Genomic DNA, 22,670 nt, shown 5'->3' with positions numbered 1-22,670 from the left:
GCTCTTTTCATCTAGTGACTGACTCCTCTGGGGCCTTAAAGCCTTTCCCTGGATCTCCTGCATCTTGTCAAAAGGTGAGAAAAGAGCAAAACAGGGGATTTTGCAGGAAGTTTTAGGTGCCAGGAAGTAGTTTACACTTTTCCTATTCCATCATATGGCCCACGTAGTCACTGCAGGGAAGACACCGAAATGTCATTCAGTTCTGTTCCCAGATGGAAAAGGCCTCAGGGTTCTGTAATCACACATGCCTTATCCTGGAGGTGATGCCCATTAAATCTCTTTCTCTCCCAACCCAGTGATTCCCTGTTGCCTAGCAAGTTTACAGTAGGATCTAAGCATTTGAATGCTCTTTGCAATGTGACCTTAGTCTATCCTTCCAGCTAAAATGGTAATTTCATTATTCCCCAAGCATATTCTACACTGTTGCTCTTCCATGCCTTTATTCAGGCACTGTCCTGGCCTAAGGCACCCTGCATCTCTAATTGACTGAAATCTTATCAGTCACTCCTGGTCCATTCAAGAGGTCACTTATGGTTCATTTCCACTGGTCTGCCTCCTGTTATCGTTACTTTTACTTGTGCTGTCACCTTCTTTCAGACTCCCTGAGGGCAAGAAATGTATCTTATCTATTTTGCGACGCTGAAACCTCTAGGAAATGCCCAAGAGTGCTCAAGCAAATATTTCTTTAGCTGAGCTGAGTAGTTTTGTTTAAATTATTCCCTTAAAGAGAAAATAAGCTGTATTTTTAGTACTTTTTCATTTTTCTTCCTTTTTTGCTTTGAGGAAAAATATTTGTGGTAGTAGCTCTCAAATGATAGTGACCTTGTTAAATGATAGTGGAACTTGTTAAAATTATAGCTTTTTTTGCCCAGACACCCACCCCTGCCCCACACCCAACATTCTAATCCTACAGATCTGATAGAGCTGATATTGGACCTGGGTATCTGCATTTTGATGAAGTACTTGGAGGAGGGGTGTTCAGAAACATTGCAACATGATGTTACCATTACACACACTAATGAACCGTTATTCCTTCCTTTAACAAAACAGATCAGTTTATTAACAGAGGAACAGGTAGTGTGAGGAACAGTAAAAATCAAGATGTTTGTCATATTGCCTTTGGATCCAAAGTTCTTGGACCACCTCCACTCTCTGGCAGGAGAAATAACATGAGGATATCCACTGAGGTAGGAGCAAGGTTTGAGGAGCTTATCTGCATGTGAGTGACATGGGAAGGGAAGGGTTTTTTCCAATGCAGGGGGTGGGGGTGGTAGTGAGACTGCATGCCAAAAGCAGAAGGCTTGAATACATTTTGATCAGAAATTCTGGACTTTCAAAGACCTCAAAACTGTTTCTTTTTTGCCATGTCAACATAATTAACATTTTTTAGTATTCTTTTTATTAAATATGCTCACAAAACTTAAATATATGTGAGCATATTTTGTGGTCTCCTTCAAGAAGGAGTTGTATCATCACCAGACACCTTACAATGAACAGCTTCTCAAATGTTATCTTTTTTTTTCATTTTTCTTTTCATTAACAGCTCCTCAAATGTTATACTTTTTATTTTTTATTTCCTCTTTATTTCTGACACACAGTGATTTTCAGTTCTACTAGAGAGGAAGTGCAGCAAATAAGAGCATTTTAACTCACATGTCTGGGAGACTTGTCTTCTATTCTATCTCACATTATTTTTCTCCTTTCTAATTTTTCACCAACTTTTTAACCTCATTTTTTCTCTTTTCCTCATTTTTTATTTATCTAAATATTATTTCTTCTGTGTAGAGTCTACAGAAAATAAATGCAGTTCCTGTATTTTAAAACATGAAGATTAATTTCTTGCCTTTATAGACAATAAGATCTGTTGGGTCCAAAAATAACCGGCCATGCCAGCCTTCCACAGCAGAGAAATGTGTTAGCAATGAGGAAAGGTCACCCTTGCCGATACCTGAGTCCAAGGAGCAAGGAGATAAAGAAAATCTTCCCCAAGTAAAGCAGACTGTACCTATTCATGGTAAGAACGAATCATGGGTAAAGATTGACAGCTAGTGAAAACAGTGAGAAATGTCCTTGTTAAGATAAACCTGAAGTTATACTCATGACTAGACCTTAAGTCCAAATACCACTTAAAAATGAATAGTATCATATATATTGAAATGTGTTTAGAATTTCTATATATTTATTATAATCTTATGGAATCTATCATTCTATTTATTCTATTATTTCAAGTTCCTATAGTACCCTGTGTTTTACTTTATGAAGACTGGTACAGAAATAATATAACGTCTTTTTATCGCTATATTTTGGGAACTTCATGTGCATTTTAAGATTTTTTTATGTAATTTTATCTTTTAATTAATCTTTTCTATTTGTAAAGTATTCTTTATCTTCTCTTATTGATACTAAAACAACCCTGTTGGTGAAGAAAAGACTTTTACAGTCTTGTCTAATTTTATGGATTGAGAGTTCAAGGTTAACAGAGAGGTAAAGTGATTTGCAATCTGTAATTATTGGAATAATTGAGATCAGAATCCACTTCCTGTCAGTTTTTTCACTCTTACCCGTCTTTCATGAGAGTCAAAACAGAGGCATTTGGGTTCATTTTACTTGACTTAGAAACTAATGAGCACTATTACAAACTATGTCTCCCATGGAGTATAAACCTGAGTAAGGAAATAAATAACATAGATATTCAGTCCCAGCCCAACCACCATCTGTGAGACCTTGATCAAGTTTCTTAAGCTCTGTAAGCCTGTTTCCTCATCTGTCACATGAGACTATACACATCTACTACTGGTGCTAGTAGTAGTGATGAATAACAGCTGCTTCAAAGAGTCTTTGTGAGGTTTCAATGAGAAAAAGTCAGTCAAGCATATCCTATTGTGCCAAGAAATTAAGCACTCAGTAACTATTAAATGCTGCCATGAATATTATTATTATTATTATTATAGAATTAAATTACACTTAAGAATTCTTCAGGTTTCCTAGTCTTCCAGGGTTCTTTTGGAAACCACCCTCTAAGTGGTTTTTTTTTAAGATTTCATTTATTTATCTATTTATCTTTAGAGCAGAAGGGAAGGAGAGAAGGAGAGAAATATCAATGTATGGTTGCCTCTCGTGAGTCCCCTGCTGGGAACTGGCCTGCAACCCAGGCACATGCTGACTGGGAATCGAACCACAATCATGTGGTTCGCAGGCCCACGCTCAATCCACTGAGCTACATCAGCCAGGGCCCACCCTTTAAGTTCTTACTGCATCGTACTTAACTACGCTTCCTTTTTTAAAGGAACCAATAATTTTTCAGTATTGGCTTGTCAGTTTCATTTTTTATATTTTAACATAGCATGTTGTATGATTAACATTAATGAAATTACTTGTAGCTCTCTATAAGTTATATTTCATGTATAAAATGTATTAGTAATTTTGAAAGCCTGATAAAATCCTAACATTAGGATGGGAATAAACATCTATTTCCTGTGAAGAAATAAGTTTTTGATACAGCTTTACATAATGTCAAAATGATACATCAACATTCTCATTATAGCTATAATTATATTTACTGAGTCACTTCAAACCATATAGTACCTTCTGTTCTGGCTTTTTGTTCTTTCATCCGAAAATGTACCAGCCAATCTGCATATTATTCACCCACATCCTCCTCAAGAACCATCAGCAGATAAGAATAATAACAGGAGAAGATTAAGGCTGAAAAGCACCAGCAGAGAAAGGACAGAGACACCCAGCGGTATGGCACTAATTCAATACTATCTCATATCTGTTTATTATTCAGAGCAATGAAATCTCTCTCTGCAGCTTGTAAATTTCAAAGGATTATGAACTGAGTCATTTAAAATATAAATGTCTGTTCTACAGGGATTATGAAAATCAAATTTTCTGCAAAAGAGTTGCTCTACGGTCCTAACAGAGATTTTCTGGATTAAATAGACAGAACCACAGAAACAAAGAACTTTCTACTTCTATTCTCAAAGGCTGAATAAGTTTAAATCACTGTTTCTTTAAAGTAGCCCATATTTGATAGAGGAAGTTTCTGCCTGTAGACTTTACTAAAATTTAACTTAACCTGTAATTTTTCATGTTTCATTTATGTCTCTTCTTTTTACATTGAGCCCTTTACAGATTGTTTTTGTATTTGCTGTCTCCTCTTTAAACTCCTTGTCATTCGATATATTGTAGGTTAAAACTTTGACTCTTTGAGATCATGAAAACCTTAGACAAATGTAGGTGCCGATACAGTTATTCCTTTAGAAATGGATTTGAGGCATGTATGTGTAGATATGTACACATTAATCTGTTCTCCATCAAGGCCAGAATGTATCATGTACATATCTCTTAGCATAATTTCTCAAAAATGTAGGGTTCTAAATAAATAAATAAATAGAAAAAATGTAGGGTTCTTGGGTAGGTTACAATTCAGCTTGCTAAATTCAATGTTATTTTTATAAAATGTAAGACAGAAAAATTAATTCAGCAGTAATGATGCAGAGGTTTAGGTGATCATTCTTGCCTATTTTTTTAAGGTGCTGAAAAGGAAAGAGCTTGCTTTAAGACTGGAATTCAGTAAGAATTGTAATTTGATAAGACCCTTTAAAAATATATGGGTTTTAGAATTCCTCTTATTACATATTGTAAAACAAATGTCCCCATGCAGATATCCAGGAATTATATGATGAACCTCCACAAAAATGCAGCTGAGTTCATCTTCAAACATTCTACCGAAAAACTCATAATCTACAGTGTCACCTCTAAACATGCTTTACAATAATCATACTGAAAAGTTTACCCAATTAATACCAACCTTCAAAAATTAATTTTTGTAAACACTAAAAAAGTAACGGTGGAAAATATTTCTTCTAATAAAGGCAGCTCTTCAGGAAATAACAGGAGTGAAGCTAGAGCGGCGGCCCTCACCACCGCGTCCCAACAAAATGCAGACACATTGAACGTTGGCACTGCGGCACCCCAGTCCTCCCAGGAAGCAGGTTTGCATCTTTACTATGCTGTAATTGTCCATAATTAATAAGCTATAAATGTGTTCAATATTTTAATCCCTATCATTTTGAAATTGTATGATGCAGTCATTTGCTAAAATCTATCATTTTTTGGAAATCTCCTTTTAGCCTCAATTTTATGTCAAACTTCAGTGGAGGAAAGAGCATTATTATTTTCAAGTTTTAATGCACTGGTTGTGCTCTCCAGAATGAAAGTTTCTGAAGTTTTTCCATGATATTGTCACCCTCTAAGATTACCTGTTGATGCATTCTTCAGCCCTCTTTCTCGCAAAGATGGTTGGATTGTAGAGCTTTGAGCCTATCAATGTATCTTGCCCAGCAGGTGTGTAGTACTTTTACAAAGGCAAATTGTTGTGGGGTTTTTTCAAATTCTTTTTGAGCAAGGGAAAAAGGAAAATAAATTATAATTGTTGGTAGTTTGTCAGTCTTATTTATGCAATATTGAAACCTTCATTAAAATGTTAAGCGCAATTAGTGTCTCCAGCATAAATCTGACTGTGTAGAAAAACTAATTAGATGTTTAGGTGATCATTCTTGCATTTATCTTGTTTGCTGCAATATTGTGATTACACAGTAATTTACATATTTCCCTAAGAAAACACACCAAATTATTCATTACAATTGATATGGAAATATTGGAGGTAAAACTACAAATTCCAAAAAAGTGTGTGGTAGTGAGATAATTAGAGTTTGTTTGGTGTAAAAACACTCCTTTACTTTGACTTTTTGACAGTTAATAATATGTTTGGCAATAGGTCATACAAGTTGTTTAATTGCATAATGAAGATTCTATTATCTTTTCCTCCACTATTTTTACATATCCATTAACATAGTGCAACACTTTGGTTTTTGTAATCTTTTTCAACCTTTATTAAAGCACCTACTTTGTTTACAAAGTAGCTTCTGTGTGCTTAGCACCCTGCAAAGGGGTTTGCTGTCCAGAAAAGGACAGCCCAGTGCCTCTATTCGTTTCACCCGCCCACAGCTCCTCAGGCCCCTCCACGTCCCCATGTAGGTCAGATGGAGTAGACTCAGCCTGCCTTTGGCCATTTACTTGGACTCCGTCCCTGAATATATGCAAGCCTTATCCCTAATAGATTTTTTCTAAGAAGTGTACATTTATTGTCCTTTTTTTATAGGCAAATTCTGTTATATAGTGATAGTCTTATATCAAGAAACAGATGAATACAATTGTGATGAATATAATTTTATCTGTGCTGTCAATGTTATTTTTATTAAAGGTCTTGTTTGTTGCTTGTGCTTTTGTAGTACAGGCTTTAAAGTTTCAAGTCAGCAAATCTTAAATATCTCTGAGCTACTTTTCTTGTAATGTTAAAAATATAATAGGATTCAAGAGTCAGGGATAACATAACCATGTCCACGTTGTAGTTCTGCAGAACACAGATTCTAGTAAGATTTTCACTACCGACACGGTGCAGCAAAATTAAGTTTCAAGAAAAATAGACCAAGTTAGAAAAAATGCTCAACTCTTTTTTTGATGCCATTCTGAAAAAAAGTAAGCATGCTTTTAATGATATTCATTATAAAGATTTGTCATTTCTAGTTTGCCTAGATAATACTTACAAAATCTATTTCAATGTTGAGTACAAGACTATAATTTTTAAAAGTTTTGATAAAACTGTAACTCAGTGGTAGTGTGTGGTATTTTTAAAGAAAACAAATAATGCCGTGCAAAACAAAATTCATATCAAAACATTCTCTCTTAAATTTAAACAGAAAGGTCTTTTTCACCAGCAGAATTCACCAATCACATTAAAAAATATTTCTATAGATTTACTATTATTACTTGAAAAGTCTCAGATTAGTCTGTGAATTTTCCCATTTCAATCAGCAGAATGGAGAGAAAAAGCTGTCAACCTCTTCATGGTTTCCTCCCCTCCATGGTTTATAATCTAGACAATGCCCAGATACTTTGTTTAAAAAAATTTGTTAAGTACTCCGTCCTCCTGCAGTTAAAAAAAGATATTAGTAAGTCAGCCCTTTTTAAGTTGGAAGATTTTCCCCCCTCTGGAATGTCAAGTTAATGAAGCTGTGCTATAAAGAACTTGCTGCAAGGCGGGTGATAATTATTTCAGACATAAATCGCTTGGCCATTGTTTCAACTCAGATGGCGAGGAAGTACACGTGAGTCGCCCATCGCTTTGGACACTGATCTGTGGGTTAAATGTTAGCAGATTACAACATGGTGGATAAATTTCTACCTTGACTTTTATATTATTTAATAAATCTTTGTTTCAACAACAAGAAATTTTAACCTCACTACCTGTCTATAATAACACTTATGAAATGCTACTAATTTTTGTCATCTTTTCCAAATGTCAGATGAATGGATATTTCCCGAAAACGATGATCACATTTCCCATTTGGCACCCAGCAGACAGTCTCTACTTCTGGATGACGACTCCTGCCACACTTCACAGCTGTGGCTGGAAGCCAGTACGGAAAGTGAATGTGACCAACAGGCAGAGAAACCCCTGATTGTTCCAAAGGACATTTTCACTTTTTCATCAAGACCACGATCAGCGCCTCGTGGAAGGACCCAGAATATGTCCCCAGAGGGGTGCCCATTTATTTTGGATCTAAAAGAGGACACCAGTGTGACCCAATCGGAGGATGACTTTTATGGCACTGACAGCAGTGAAGAGGTACACTGTTTGATGAGTGAAATAGTTTTAAAGCACAGTGGTTCCATTACCTTCCAGAAACAGTAAAACTAGTTGAAATAAAAGAGGGGAAATCAACTGCTATTTATAAAAATGCAGCAGATTGCAATGTCATTCAACATTTGCCTCAGGTTGTTATGGTAACTCTAAATTGCTGCCTTTTTATTAACAGTCAGCCAATTTCATTTTTAATTATAGAAACCAGTTTTTGTTTTGTTTTCTGTCTTTTCATTTTAATCATTGTCTCACAGAATGAGAAATAATATGCAGTTTAGTTTTATGATAGCAAAACCAGTAAAACATTGAGAACACATTGTTCCTGATCTCTGGGGAAATGGTGTTGCAGTTGCTAAGCATTCTGAATTGATGGTTTTCTGGCTTCCTTATTCCCTGACATCTTTTCACCTTAGACCTATTAGGACTCATTATTTTCCATATGGTCCCAGAATTTCAAGAGTTGTGCCAATTAAGGTTGAGATAATGAATCATGGATTACTTCTGGGACCTGCTTTGCAGGAGGTTTTTTGTTTGCAATTATTTAGAATACAAATGTATCTTATAAATTAGTAAATTTATTAAAAGTTTGTTTAAAAACTTATTAAAAACCAAACTGAATATAGGTCTTAACATTTATTTAGTAAGTAAACATGATGATAACCCTTTCTTCCTCATACAAAATAAATTTTTTGTGAGGAAAATTTTATCTGTGAATTTTTTAGCTTTATTCTTAAATGTTAGACATGAATATTTTCTCCGAAACTGTGTTTAAAAAGCAGATTACAGTCAAGTTATGGTTTAGTAAAATTATACAAATCCTTTCTATGCAAAAATTATAGAAATAATTAGAACAACTTGTATATGCTTACTAAACTTTGTTTTAAAAATTATAACTGATCAAGAATCCCCCTTTGGAAACCCTGGCTGGTGTAGCTCAGTGGATTGAGAGCATGGGCCTGTGAACCAAAAGATCGTAGTTCAATTCCCAGTCAGGGCACATGCGTGGGTTGCAGGCCAATTCCCAGCAGGGGCCAGTTCCCAGCAGGGGACACATGAAAAGCAACCATACATCGGTATTTCTCTCCCTCTCTCCTTCCCTTCCCTTCTAAAAGATAAATAAATATAATTTTTAAAAAAAGAATCCCCCTTTGGACAGTGAGATGTAGGTGAAATCCATAGCAGCACTTGAGAATATGGTGAGATTATTCAAGCAGTAATTATGGTTTTTTGCAACTTTTAATGAGTTTCTGTAGCAAAGTGCATGGGGAGATCCTTTCTCTTATAATACCTTTGCTTCTGCATGTGAGAAAACTATTAGTTATACCAAACATGAACATACTACAAACTCCTTTATGCATAAAATAGTACATTTGATAACAGCATTTTAAATGTTGCTGTGGACACCTCTTCTCACTTTGAATAACTTAAGGCTATAAAACTGTAAAATGGTCACTTGTCTTCAACATTTAGTATTGCCCCCACTCCAGCAGTCAGTTCTTCTGCACTATTAATTGGCTAATGTGATAAATTAATGCGTACCATTTCATTAGTGTGTTAGACGCATTGTCTTGTGCACAGCACCATCTGTCTTTCCTAACCCAAAAGAATCACTGTGATGGGAATTTCATGGCAGGTGGGAAAGGGTAGTTCTCTGGAAAACTTTGAGGGACGTGTTATGGGGAAGCTGCCCTTTAAATAACACCATGGGAGGATAAGCATTGAGAAGAAGCAATAGAGCTGCACGGGAAAATGAAGAATATTAGTTCTGAATATTTAAATTTGTTCTTACTTCTATGACTGTCTTTTGCTACTAGCTACTCTACTTCTGGCATCCTTCAATGCTTATTATGCACACATGTACTTATTACCGGCTACATTAAATTGAAAATAAACTGATCATGCATTACCCCAACTCTGACTGGCATAGCTATTTAGTCACACCTTTGCCATGGCCGTGAGCATGCCCAGGAGCGTGGAGCTAGAGTCCGTAATGGGACCATCTCATTGCTGACACTTGCCCTGGCAGCCACAGAGGGACAGAAGCCTGGCCATACTCTGCAAGTTTGGGGGTTTTCTGTTAGAGGCAATAACAAGATAAAAGCTAAAATACAAAAATATGACCAACAAAAATGCCAGGCTGTATTTAAACAAGTTCTAGAATTTGCAATGATCTCTTCTTTATCATATTGGTTTGTTTGGAGTTTTTGTTTTGTTTTGTTTTGTTGGTAAATTCTTTTCCTGTAAGACTACTTCTCTCATTTATTAATTTTATAAGTCATTGGGAAATTGAATTACAAATTTAAAATAATTTATATATAGTCTTTGGGCAAAAATCAGTCTTGTTGATTTAGGCAACCTTACTACCACTTGCATTATTTTAGAATGTTGTAACCTTATGGTAACAAAATTATACTTAAAAAAACATAATGTTATGTTATACATAGTAATGGATGAATGAGTAATAATTACATGACTTTTTATGCTTGAAGTTTATAATTTGTAGTTAAAAGACTTAATTTGCTGTAATTAAGTATTTTTAAGGGGAGTTAGATGTATTCAGTAGCATATAAATTAGGCAAATTTAAATCATGTTGTTATGATAGAGGAAAAGCACATTTGATAGTAAAGATTAATTAAAATAAGCTTAAAGTGATACATTGTCTTTGTAATTTAAGTTGCTAAAATAATTAATTCACACCTCAGATCCTCATTAATGTGAGAACCTCAAAAGTATAAAATTTTTGTATACATTCTCATCTTAGTCTTTGCTGTACTGTATGTTTTATTCCTTAGGCAGTCATGTATACTAATATTACTGATACTCAATTAATTTTGAAGCTGTACATCTATTTGAAAAGCAAAGTATGGAAATGTATTTTGTGGACAGTGATAAAATCAAGACTACCATGGGAGATGAATCATCTCAGGACAGCTATTAAAACAGAGTGCCGTTCACACCGTTACAGCATCTGAAGGAGAAGAAGCGTGTTATATCACTGTCTCTGTACCTTGTGCCATTATTCTCAGTGTGGCTTCCAAATATGTACATCTGGTTTGCAGCTTGAAATAGTTAGCTTTGTATTAATTAGCTTATTACTCTCCTAATAGTTAGCTTTATTGCTCCCCTAATTTAATTTATTTAGAAATACAGTCACTTTTCCCCCAAACTCTGGCTGTGTGTCACTAAAGCAGATATTTTCAAGGACAGTTAATTTGTCTCGTATAACAGTCCAAATTGGAACATTTGAGTCAAAAATTACCCATATTTGGACATGAATTTTGTGTACTGACTACTTATAGTGTTCAAAGTAGCTAGGAAGCTTTCAGATCTTCTCTCCATCTGACTTTTTGGAGGCCTAAAGGGCAAAATTAAAAGCACCATTTTAGTCCTTCCTCTCAGCATTACTGGTACTGTTGCTTTCAAGGTATTTTTATAGCATGCAGTAGTTAAGCTATTTTGTTGTATTTTTCCCTGATAGCATATATTTCTGGGTTATACTATAAACCATTCACCCCTACACACTTAACTGATGGTTTTGAATTACTTCCTCACACATAGCTACATGCACAGTAGAAAGGATATCTATCTGGCCCACATGAAGCTGCTTGTATTTCTGTGTATCCTTTAAAAACTTTTAAATGTCAACTTATTTGTTAGAAAAAATATAGGAGGACTCTGTTTTTAATATATTGCCTGACCTTTTTATTCCTGTGTATTATGAATTACAACATAACATACTATCTAAACCTACCAGGCAGATGTAATATTATCCTGTGTGAGCAGTTCTTTTGAGCCTTTCACATCTACACGTCTTCAGTCTTCATTGTTATCTTTTGAAGCTCTGTTCTTTGAAAAAGTCTCAAGCCCCTTGCTTATGACTTGGCTCTTCATTGTTGCAAGCAGATAAAGGTTATAAAACTCTTATCTGCCAAGAATAGCATTCTGCAGCTTTTGCCAAAAAATAATCATCTTGCCCTGACTAGTGTGGCTCAGTTGTTTGGCCATTGCTCCACCAAGGGAAAGGTAGCTGGTTCAATTCCCAGTCAGGGCACATGCAGGTTCAGTCCCTGGTTAAAACACGTAGCTGAACCAACTGATCGATGTTTCTATCTCCATCCATGTTTCTCTCCATTTCTTCCACCCTCCCCCCACTCTAAAAATAAATAAACCTCTAAAATAAAGATAAGATAAGCTGTTAAAAATAATAATAAAAACAAGACACCTTGCAGATAAATATATGGTATGGATAGTTTTCACAAAAAATCTTTAAAGTGTTATTAGTAAAAGAGCATGAAATCTAACTTAGAGAAAAATATGTTTTTGTATTGAACAATCAAAGAATTATCATCATCTTTCTCAAATATTCACATGCTGATGTTTGCCCATCCCATACAGTCCCTGTAATTTCTCCTGTGACTTTTGTATGAAGCATCACTGGCTACAGGTTAACGATGTTCACAAGAATAATTCACCTGGCCTCTTTTAATATCAAGCAGGCTGTAGGTTAGTTACTTGTTAGAAAGCCACATCTTTCTTTCATTTTATTTCTTTATAAACAAGTAAAATGCATTAAAAGACACTACTCTCCAGAGAAAACTGTGTTATTTTTATAGTTTCCTATAAAATCAAGAGGTTAAAGTAGATACACTTCTTGGGGATGATTTCTAGTAAGGAGATTTAACATATACTTGAATGGCCAGCCTTGCAGTCACTAAAGAAATGATTTTTTCATTCTATTATGATTAATATCTTTAGCTGTATTTATGTAAATAACTGTGCTCCTTGGTGGTCATTGGAAATACGCACCTGTATCATCTCCATTGTCTGCTAGTCCAACTCACAGGCGCTGTCAGTTCACACATTTAGTCGTGGAAACAGTGACAAAAGAAAAACCCCTGCTGACTCAGTCTAAATTACAAAGTCAATGCTGCCGTCAAAGTGTGTCTGGAATGTTGCAGATGTGTTTTGTTACAGAACTTTTAAGAATGTTATGTAAGACATTATTCACGGCGGACTGAATTAAAACATCAATTGAAATATAAATAAATACAATCATCCACTTTTACAAAGGCTGAAACAGGGTTCTATCCTGACTCACTCAACATTAAAGTTGTAATACAAAAAGCCAAGATCCCATCTGCTCCAAGTAGATGACCCTGGAGAGTCATTAAAATTATCTTTTAATATTGAAGCTCAGCAAGAGCAATCCACTTTGTGTATCCACAACTTGTCCAAATGCCCATCTGCATGTCCTTGTAAGAAACGCAGTTCAACAGAGGAGGTGCTGGCTCCTTGGGGAAATCATTCCCATCCTCAGCGTACATATGCTGTGCTACAGTTAATCAGGCAAACTCTATTGATGTTCCTGGCACTGGGGTGTGATTGAATATTTAGCAAACAAATGCTTCTGATCCCAGAAGACAAACAGTTCAAGAGATTTGGGACTTTTAAAAAATAGATTAAGTTAAATCAAAATCTTTTTGTGTTTGTTCTGAAAAACAGATGAACAGATGATTGGAGTGTGAAAATGGCTTGACAATTTCTTTACTATTCTGACAAATTACACGCAATTGCTGTACAGGTTTTCAGTAGCTAAATCATAAACCAAAGGGGGAAAAGTGGTTGTTTTTCAATCAGATCATAGTAAGCTAACTTCTTATGCATATAACAAATGTATGTTATACAGAGAAAATTAATCTATGAAACATATTGAGCCCAAATGTGTTACATAGGTGAGATCAATAAACACACCTATTTTACTAAGGCAAAGGCATTACTACAGAAAAGGAATAGGGTTGAGCCCGTACACCACTCCCAGAAAACACTACACTATTTTTATTCTCTATTTATTTCCTCTCTAAAGGGGAGGCTGACCCAAGTTAAATCAAGATATTAGTCTCATATATCATCTTGCCTTTCTCATTTATCCTAGTTCTCCTGTCAGAATCTGGGATAAACCGATTTAGTGGTTGTAGGGCAGCCAGAGTAAGCTGGCCTTTTGTACCCTGTCCGCACTCTCTAGTTACTCGACTTTTCCATTTAGTATGGAAGCATATCATTACAGAAACACAATACAACCGAGATAATGCTCACCAGGGAACAGAGCTACATCTGTCCATTTCCTGGTCCATCTCCACTTCTTGGCCCTTCGCATTAGGAAATGTGTGAGACGAATGTCCATATGCATACTCATGAATAACTCTACTCTGACCCCACCACAGGTAGAAAAAACAGACTTCCTAAAGTGTTTCTTAAATGATGTAACAAACATCTGGTTTTCCATGCATTCCTCAAATTTCTCATAATAGTACACCTGAAACTTTTAAAATTACATTTACTAGCTTCCACCTTATGGAATCGTTACCCTTGTAGGTATCTCTCTCCCTGTTAGATTCTATTTCTCTTGAGGGCAGTGTTCCGGTTCTTCTTACTGTGTATCTTACACAGTGCTTAGAACATCCCTTACATGTAGCAGGAATTTAATAAAGATTTTTTTAATTAATGTTTATTGGAAAAGCCCTTAATTTTTGCCTTTATCATATAGAAGATGGAATTCCAGATTTGTACAGAGATTTGGGCCCAAAAAGTCATAATTATACCATTTTCACTTATCCACCTATTTTTAGGTCTAATATGTTTTAAACCCACAGTGTATGTTTTTATTATGAAAACGTGATGGAAATTAATATGTTGGGGAACTTTTGGTCACAGAAATCCCCCTGGCAGTTGTGTATAACAATTATAGAAAATTAAACTTGAATTTTTAAAAAAGTTTGGAGAAGACAGAACACTGTCTAGTAGCCAGACTAAATTTAAAACCAAATCTATCTGAGTTCCACCCATACCTTCTCAGAACTAAAACTTGGAAGATGCTGATACTCTCCATTTACCTTCTCCAAACAAGACTAAACTTGTATTTTTTATCTTTATAAAACAAAAATTGCAGGAGTCACCCTCCATTCTCTGGTAATTTGGGGCAATAGGCATCGTTTAGGTCTCTGGCACGCTCCCGTTTTTGCGTGAAGGCAGCGTTCTTCGCCCATATGCATTTCCTCAGAGTTGGCAGGGTGATAGTGAAGGACAGCTCACCCGTAGGTGACAGCAGAGAGGGTCGTCCAGTGCCTGCAGTACTGTTGGAAATGCAAAACTATTCTTGCCCTTCTTATGTGGATTGACACCCACTCAGCATCTTCTCTTTACCCTATCCGGGACTCTGGAAAATTAGTTTCTCTATCATTTATAAAAATATATATGTATCAGAAGATAAAACCCGCGTAGACAAAGAAAATGGAGGTCCAGAATGAGTCCCAAGAAGAAGTATTCATAAAAGATCCTTGGACACTCTGCAGTTTTCACTCTTTACTACACATGGGCAAGCTGTCTTCTAGGGGAGGTTCTAAGACCTGAGTGGACCTTTCTTGAGAGCCCTGTTGTCTGCTAAATCCCACCTGCTTCTAGCAGGAAGGGAAAATTATAATGCAACAGGATTAGGGACCTCAGACTCCATGTGAGAGCTTCCCAGAGTCACGAAATACAACATATTCTGCCTCCTACACAACTCTCCGTTCGAGTCAGCTGGCCTCCCCACCATCACCATCACTACCTCAACACAGCCACCTCAGTGTTTCCAGTTATCACAGTTTGATCGTTCCCGAATTGGCTTCCCTTTCTACTGTCTCCATAAAACACTCTAGACATCCCACAAACAATATTCACACAAACTCATCCCCCATGCCTTCTATTTTGTGCCATTGTGGCTTCCCTTTGCCTCATATCACCCTACAAACCCCGTGCTGCCTTCGTGAAAAAGTCCTTGGATGGCCAGGTTTAAATTCTGGCCTACCATTATATTCCCGGCATCTGTGGTGCCTCGGGCATACTTAGCCGTATCTTGGCTATTATAAATAATGCTGCCATGAACATATGGTTGCACTGGGCCTTTTTAATTGAGTGTTTGGGGTTTATTCAGATAAATACCTAGTGGTGGAATTCTTGGGTCCTTTTTTGTGTCTTGTTATAGCCTTTGTTTGAAAGTATAATTGTCTAATACAAGTATTGCTACCCCAGCTACTTTTTTCTGTTTTCATTTTCATGAAATATCTTTCTCCATCCCTTTCCTTCCAGTCTGTATGTATCTTTTGGTCTTAAGTGAGTTTCTTATAGGCACCTACTCTGTGTCCTTTGATTGACACATTTAATCCATTTACATTTAAAGTAGTAATTATTGATAGATATACAGTTATTGACATTCTATTCATATGGGCTTTTTTTTCTTCTTCTTAAAGAAGACCCTTTGACATTTCATGTAATACTGGTTTGGTGGTGATAAACTCCTTTAGCTTTTTATTATCTAGGAACTCAAAATTTTTAGTACTGAATAAAATAAATGTATAAATTATGGTTTATTCATAGAATATATGAACTTATTAAGAACTGTACTCAGTAACTTACCGCACATTTTGTCTCAAAACGATTTTCACTTTGTTCCCCTTTGTAGGGTAACCACAGCGTCCAGGGTTCTCCTGGTCCAACAACTAGTCCTTCAGGGTTAACTCAGTTAACATTAGAGACCATGCTGGAGGAGGCTGCAAGGCGGACGAGTGCAGGATATCTAAAAAGTGCCTACAAAGAAGCAGGAGTGTCAGAAAGCCAGAATTCCTTGGCGAAGCAGATAGATATAAACAACTTTCAAACAAGTTTGGTGCCTAGAGCATGGCTTTCTCCCCCTGGAAGAAGGAGTGACCCCTCTCAGAAAACTCCAGACCCCATTATCAAAACAAAGGACCCATCATCGGCCCATCAAGTGCCAGCTTCAGTAAACAAAAGCCCCCTAAAGGAAGTCTCAGAGAAGTTGAAACCCATTCCTGAAGTATCGGTAAGTGGTTTTACGCCGGTTTGCATGCGCAGAGTACAGTACATCCTGCTGTGTTCCGTTCAGTTCCACTCAGCACACATTTTCAGCAGTACCTATTTTTCATCATTTGGGTGATCAGTAATGTATTTTCTATTCAGAAGCGTTTTAGCTCAGTAACAGCAGCTGTTTAAGAGTATTGCACATCCCAACGATAATAGATTGCCTCATGTTTTTAATGAGAAAGATAATTATCATAATAGTTATTTTTTATTTCCCAGTTACTTCTCATTATTTTAGTTATCACTGTTTGCAAATTAAAAATGAAGATCTTATTTTTGAGCCAAAGACTTGCCAGTAAAATTGACAGATTTTCAATAACAATCTACATTAAGAGCCATAAAAACATCATTATTCTATTCACTTGTGGTCTCTTTGCAGCAGTTCCCAGGTAATAAACGATGTGAGTGAAGGTTAACAGTAAAGCAGAGCTGTTGAGTAAATCCCTAGGCTACTTTGGTGGCTGCATTCACGTCCATCAGATTGATTTTTTTCTTCCTGTGTTAGTACTTTTCTTCCTTCAATTCCCCCACAGCTGCACTTAAAAACCGGAGGCTATGCAGGACAAATAATACTGATATTCCATTTTTTAAATATTAAAGATTGTCCTTATTTATCATGTCCTAAGTATTCTATATGTGTTACAATGTAAGGCTTTGATTCAGTTATTTAGAGTGGATTAATTGTTACCTAGCACAGGTGATAAATATCTACCTCATCAGCAACAAAGTAGAAATAGCTAATATTTATTAAACATTTACCACATGCAAGTCCTTGTGCCAAGCCTTCTTCCATGAAGTATTTCAGTTAATTCTCACAATAACTCTGAGANTATGCAGGACAAATAATACTGATATTCCATTTTTTAAATATTAAAGATTGTCCTTATTTATCATGTCCTAAGTATTCTATATGTGTTACAATATAAGGCTTTGATTCAGTTATTTAGAGTGGATTAATTGTTACCTAGCACAGGTGATAAATATCTACCTCATCAGCAACAAAGTAGAAATAGCTAATATTAATTAAACATTTACCACGTGCAAGTCCTTGTGCCAAGCCTTCTTCCATGAAGTATTTCAGTTAATTCTCACAATAACTCTGAGAGGCAGAGACTGTCAGCGACCCCGTCGTTCAGAGGAGGAAACTGGGCTCCAAACAGTTATGCAGTTTGTTCAAGGACAACAGTTAGTTTGGGAGTCAAAACTTGAACCTAGATTTTCTGCATGTAGAACTACTGCTGTGTCTCTCATACCTTTCTGTACAAGCATGTGCTAAGTCACAAAAGGAAAGGTCTCTCTTTAAGAGACATCCAAAGATAAAACAAATGTGTTTTCGTCTTTTGGTTTCTCATACTTGTGTGTATGCATGTAAGAAAATAGTAGATGGCTTCACCTAATGAAAACAGATTTGTCTTATTGTGATTGAAGATAAAAATGGTAAATAATATATTTTAAATATTGTTTTCAAAAATATTTCTAAAACAAATGTTCTTGTTCTACCTGTCATTTTTAATAATAATTGGAATACAACTAATAAACTAAACTTATAGATGTATAGATTTAGTCTTCAATGCCAGGCTGCCAAAAACAGAACCAAAGTCAGTCAGGGAGAAGCATTCCACTCCATTGTCCCCCTAATTTCTTTGCCACCACCTTCCATTAGGTAGAATTTGTCATCCTCTATATCCAAAGATTGTTTATTTTCTTTTTTTATCTCCCTGTAGAAATAAAACCAGAACATCAAAATCATCTTATGAGTTTCAGGCACAAATGGTCTTAAAGTACCTGGCCACTCAGCTAAGTCCACTTCCCAAAAGGATAGTGCTCTGTGTAATACCTGGAAATAGTGAAAGGAACAAAGGAGAGAGAGCAGGGGACTTTTCCCTCACCCATTCTCTTCATTTAAGAAGCTTTTAGGACAAGACAGTTTCCAGAAAATGTTTCCATTATCTCAGGAGACACTTCTCATGGCTGCACACTCAGACTTCACAGCGCAGGCCTGACGCGGGCCTGTTCTGCACAGCCGCCCTCTGAGCTGCTACTAGTCCATTTTATGGCTCAGGAGACTGACAGAGTGACGACCGCAGAAAGATGAGAGAGAAGGGCGCTTGTCCTTGATGAGGGGATAGAGGCACAAAAGCTTTGCTTCACATTCGTGCAAAGAGGTTTGACATCAGGATCAACCCTCAGACTAATAAAATTTGACTGTAACAACCCACATGATCGCTACAATTTATGAAAATGGTCATCTAAGTTTAATAGGATAAAAAATTATTGAAGGCATAGAGAACCTGCCCCATCTCAAGGTGAATTTACAATGAAAATGGAGGGTTCTTCCAGAGACACGGTTTAAAAAGGAAATTCATGGTCATATGAGAAGGGTTCCAATAATCAATGTTCTCCCCACTAGATGTTTGCAGGTGCGAATCTGTGGAAACAAGTTTACTCTGAAAAGAGTTGTGTGCATACTAACTCCACAAAGGGATTTTTTTCCAGATCCCAGAAACCTACAGGGGTAACTCTTTAATAACTACTAAGAATTTAATCCACACAACATAGAATTGAGCCTTGTTTTATTATAGTCACAAAGTTGTACAGTCATCACCACTTTCTAATTTTAAATCATTTTCATCACCCCAAAAGAAACTTCATACCAGTTAACAGTCACGCCCCATTCCTCCTCTCCCCCTAAACTCCTGGAAAACACCAGTCTATTTTTTGTGTCTGTGAATTTGCCTGTTTTCAACATTTCATATAAATAGAATCATACAATATGTGACCTTTGTGTCTGATTTTTTCATTTAGCATAATGTTTTCATGGTTTATCCATATTATAGCAGCATATTCCTTTTTATGCCTGAATAGTAATTTATTATATGAAGATGCCATATTTGCCCATTCATTTATCAGTTGATAGGCATTGGTTGTTTCCACTTTAGAGCCGTTGTGAACGAGGCTGCCATGGACATTCACGTGCGAGCGTCTGTGTGGACATATGTGTTAGTGCTCTTAGTGCAGACCCGGGGGCGGGGGGGCGGGTTGCAGTTTGTGTGGAAGTTGACATTTAACTTTTGAGAAACTGCCAAACTGTTTTTCAAAATGGCCTTGCCATTTTATATTCCCACCAGCAGTGGGGCCAGGGGTCCCCATTTCTCCATATCCTAGGCAATACCTATTGTCTCTTTTTTATTTAAGGCATCCTATGGTGTGGTGTCTCGTTGTGGTTGTGGTTTGCATCTCCCCGATGGCTGAAGGTGCTGAGCATCTTTTGAGCCACTGTTCATGTGCCCATGAGCCATTTATATGTATATATATATATATATGTCCTTTGGAGAAATGCTTATTCAAATACTTTGCCTATTTTTAAATTGGATTATTTGTCTTTTTATTGTTCAGTTATAAAAGTTTGGATACATGGTTCTTGTCATTTATGTCACATACAAATCTTTTCTTTCATCCTGTAAGCTTTCTTTTCATTTTTTTAAATATGTTTTATTGATTATGCTATTATAGTAGTCATCCCTTGTTCCCCCTTAATTCCCTTTCTCCCTGCACACCCCTCCCACCCACATTCCCAACCTTAGTTCGTGTCCCTGAGTCCTACATGTAAGTTCTTTGGCTTCTCCATTTCCTATACTATTCTTGCCCTCCCCCTGTTTGTTTTCTACCTACCATTTATGCTACTTGGTCCCTTTACCATTTCCCCCATTCCCTACCTCCCCTTCCCCACTGATAACCTGTTGTAGATCGCTCTGCCTGGATTTAGGAATTGTATCTGTACCCCTTGTGGCTAAGGGCGAGGGACAACCTCTGGAATGCGAGCCCCAGGAGACAAAGTTTGTCTCTGGTAGCAAATGCTGCCTCAGTTCCTCTCCCTGCCCCCAAAGCCTGGTCAGAAGTCAATGATGGATAAGACTCCTCACAGCAGGGGCCAACCTAAGCCAGACTGGATCACTTGGGAGGCCTTCCTAGAAGGAGGGGGGGGGGGCTGCAACAAAGAACAATAGACTCTTGCCCCACCCCACCCCCACCCCCGCTTTGACAAAGCCTGAGTCCTCATGTCCTCTGGGAGAAGTGTTCCTGGCTCCAATCCCCTTAAGCCTGAATACCTGTTGGGGAAAGGTGCAGCTCCTGCCTTGCTAGAGCTTGTCCTGGGGGAAAATATGGCATCTCAAAGGCTTGCTGATAAACCTGTGAAATCTGCTCTGCTAAGAGTGCTTTCATTCATATGATAAGGGTCCGAGAGGCAATGAGTATGTCTCCCAAAGTTTCTGCAACTCTCTTCCTGACAGACACTGACTCAGACTCTGCAGCCCTCAGATTTCTTTGAAACGTTATCTACTGTTTGGTCCTCGCTGCCCTGCATTCCTGAGTATTACAACCCTATAAAAGGCTATGGAGAAAGGCGCTAAGAGCCTTTTTCTCCTCAGAGAAACTGGCTACTGCTGGCCTTTGTCTCCCTTGAGAAACTGGCCACAGCCCACTTCCCCTCCCCAAGCAGATTACATCATGACTCGACCATTACTCACTTTCATCCATGGCACTCAGGGGGACTCAAGAGAGAAGTTGTCCCCACAGTAACCTCCATGTGATCTCTTTTTCTTTTATTCTGTTTCTATTCTATTGTTTGCTTAGTTTGTTTTGTTTTGTTTTTTTAGGTTCAGTTGATAGTTTGAGTTTGTTGTCATTTTACTGTTCATATTTTTGATCATCTTCTTTTTCCAAAATAAGTCCCTTTAACATTTTATATAAGGGCTTAGTGATGATGAATTCCTTTAACTTGACCTTATCTGGGAAGCATTTTATCTGCCTTTCCATTTCAAGTGATAGCTTTGCTGGATAGAGTAATCTTGGATGTAGGTTCTTGCCTTTCATGACTTGGAATACTTCTTTCCAGCCCCTTCTTGCCTGCAAGGTTTCTTTTGAGAAAGCAGCTGATAGTCTATGGGAACTCCTGTGTAGATAACTGTCTCTTTTTTCCTTGCTGCTTTTTAGATTCTCTCCTTCCCTTTAATCTTGAGGAGTATAATTATGATGTGCCTTGGTGTGTGCTTCCTTGCGTCCAACTTATTTGGGACTCTCAGAGCTACCTGGATTTCCTGAAGTCTTTTCCTTTGCCAGACTAGGGAAATTCTCCTTCATTATTTTTTCAAATATGTTCTCAATTTTTATCTCTTCCTTTTCTCCTTCTGACACTTCTATGATTCAGATGTTGGAACATTCAAAGTTGTCCTGGAGGTTCCTAAGCCGCTCCTTATTTTTGTGAATTCTTGTTTTTTCATTCTGTTCTGATTGAATGTTTATTTCTTCCTTTGGCTCCAAACCATTCATTTGAGTCCCGGTTACCTTCCCATTACTTTTGACTCCCTGTACATTTTCCTTTATTTCACTATGCATAGCCTTTACTTTTTCTTCTATTTTGCAACCATACTTAACCAATTCTGAGTATCCTAATTACCAGTGTTTTGAACTATGCATCTGATAGGTTGGCTATCTCTTTGTCACTCAGTTGTATTTTTTCTGGAGCTTTGATCTGTTCTTTCACTTGGGCCATTGTTGTTGGTGGGGGGGTTTATTGGTTTTTTTGTTTTTTAATCTCAATGCACCTGTTATGTAGTAAAGGGTGGAGCCTTAAGTATTCACGGAGGCAGAGCAAAGCACATCACTGCATTGTGGTGCTCTGTGGGTGGACAGGTCCAAGAGGGAACAATGCCAGTTGCCCAGCTCTCTACCAGCTTTCAGTCACTTCTGCTGCTACCCACAACTAAATTGGGCCCTTCTGGTGCTGATTCCCAGGTGGGTGGGCTTGTGTACATTGTAGGACCCTGTGGGTCTCTCCAGTGAACTCTGTTGTGAGGCTGGGAGTTTCTCCTACCACCTCAACCCCCACAGGTTTTCTCAGTCAGAGATTTTGAGGCTTTATTTCCCCACACTGGAACCCTGGGTTGTGTGGTTTGTCTTGCTTCCCAGTTGTTCCTACAGGTTTTTCTTCATGCAACTGTGGGAAGGCTCACGGCGCCAGCGACTGCCTCACCCAGTCCATCA

At 37.3% G+C, this 22,670-nt stretch overlaps 1 protein-coding gene across 4 annotated transcripts in view; it reads left to right on the top strand.

The window, feature by feature from the left end:
* Nucleotides 1-22,670, top strand: part of CFAP20DC (CFAP20 domain containing) — a 255,270-nt gene that overhangs the window by 163,398 nt on the left and 69,202 nt on the right. For 2 of the 4 annotated variants that reach the window (XM_037040809.1, XM_037040808.1), the window contains exons 8-13: nucleotides 1,051-1,187; nucleotides 1,852-2,014; nucleotides 3,629-3,745; nucleotides 4,881-5,000; nucleotides 7,374-7,696; nucleotides 16,210-16,587. In XM_037040809.1, coding sequence (XP_036896704.1) covers nucleotides 1,051-1,187; nucleotides 1,852-2,014; nucleotides 3,629-3,745; nucleotides 4,881-5,000; nucleotides 7,374-7,696; nucleotides 16,210-16,587 — 1,238 coding nt within the window. The remainder of the gene's footprint in view (nucleotides 1-1,050; nucleotides 1,188-1,851; nucleotides 2,015-3,628; nucleotides 3,746-4,880; nucleotides 5,001-7,373; nucleotides 7,697-16,209; nucleotides 16,588-22,670) is intronic. The other 2 variants (XM_037040810.1, XM_037040811.1) reach the window with 2 other exon arrangements.

This window comes from Sturnira hondurensis, unplaced genomic scaffold, assembly GCF_014824575.4.
Source record: "Sturnira hondurensis isolate 20B ecotype Veracruz unplaced genomic scaffold, ASM1482457v3 Scaffold0002840, whole genome shotgun sequence".
Lineage (NCBI taxonomy): Eukaryota > Metazoa > Chordata > Mammalia > Chiroptera > Phyllostomidae > Sturnira > Sturnira hondurensis.
Note: the sequence above shows the minus strand (reverse complement) of the source record. Positions and strands in the feature narration are given on the sequence as shown.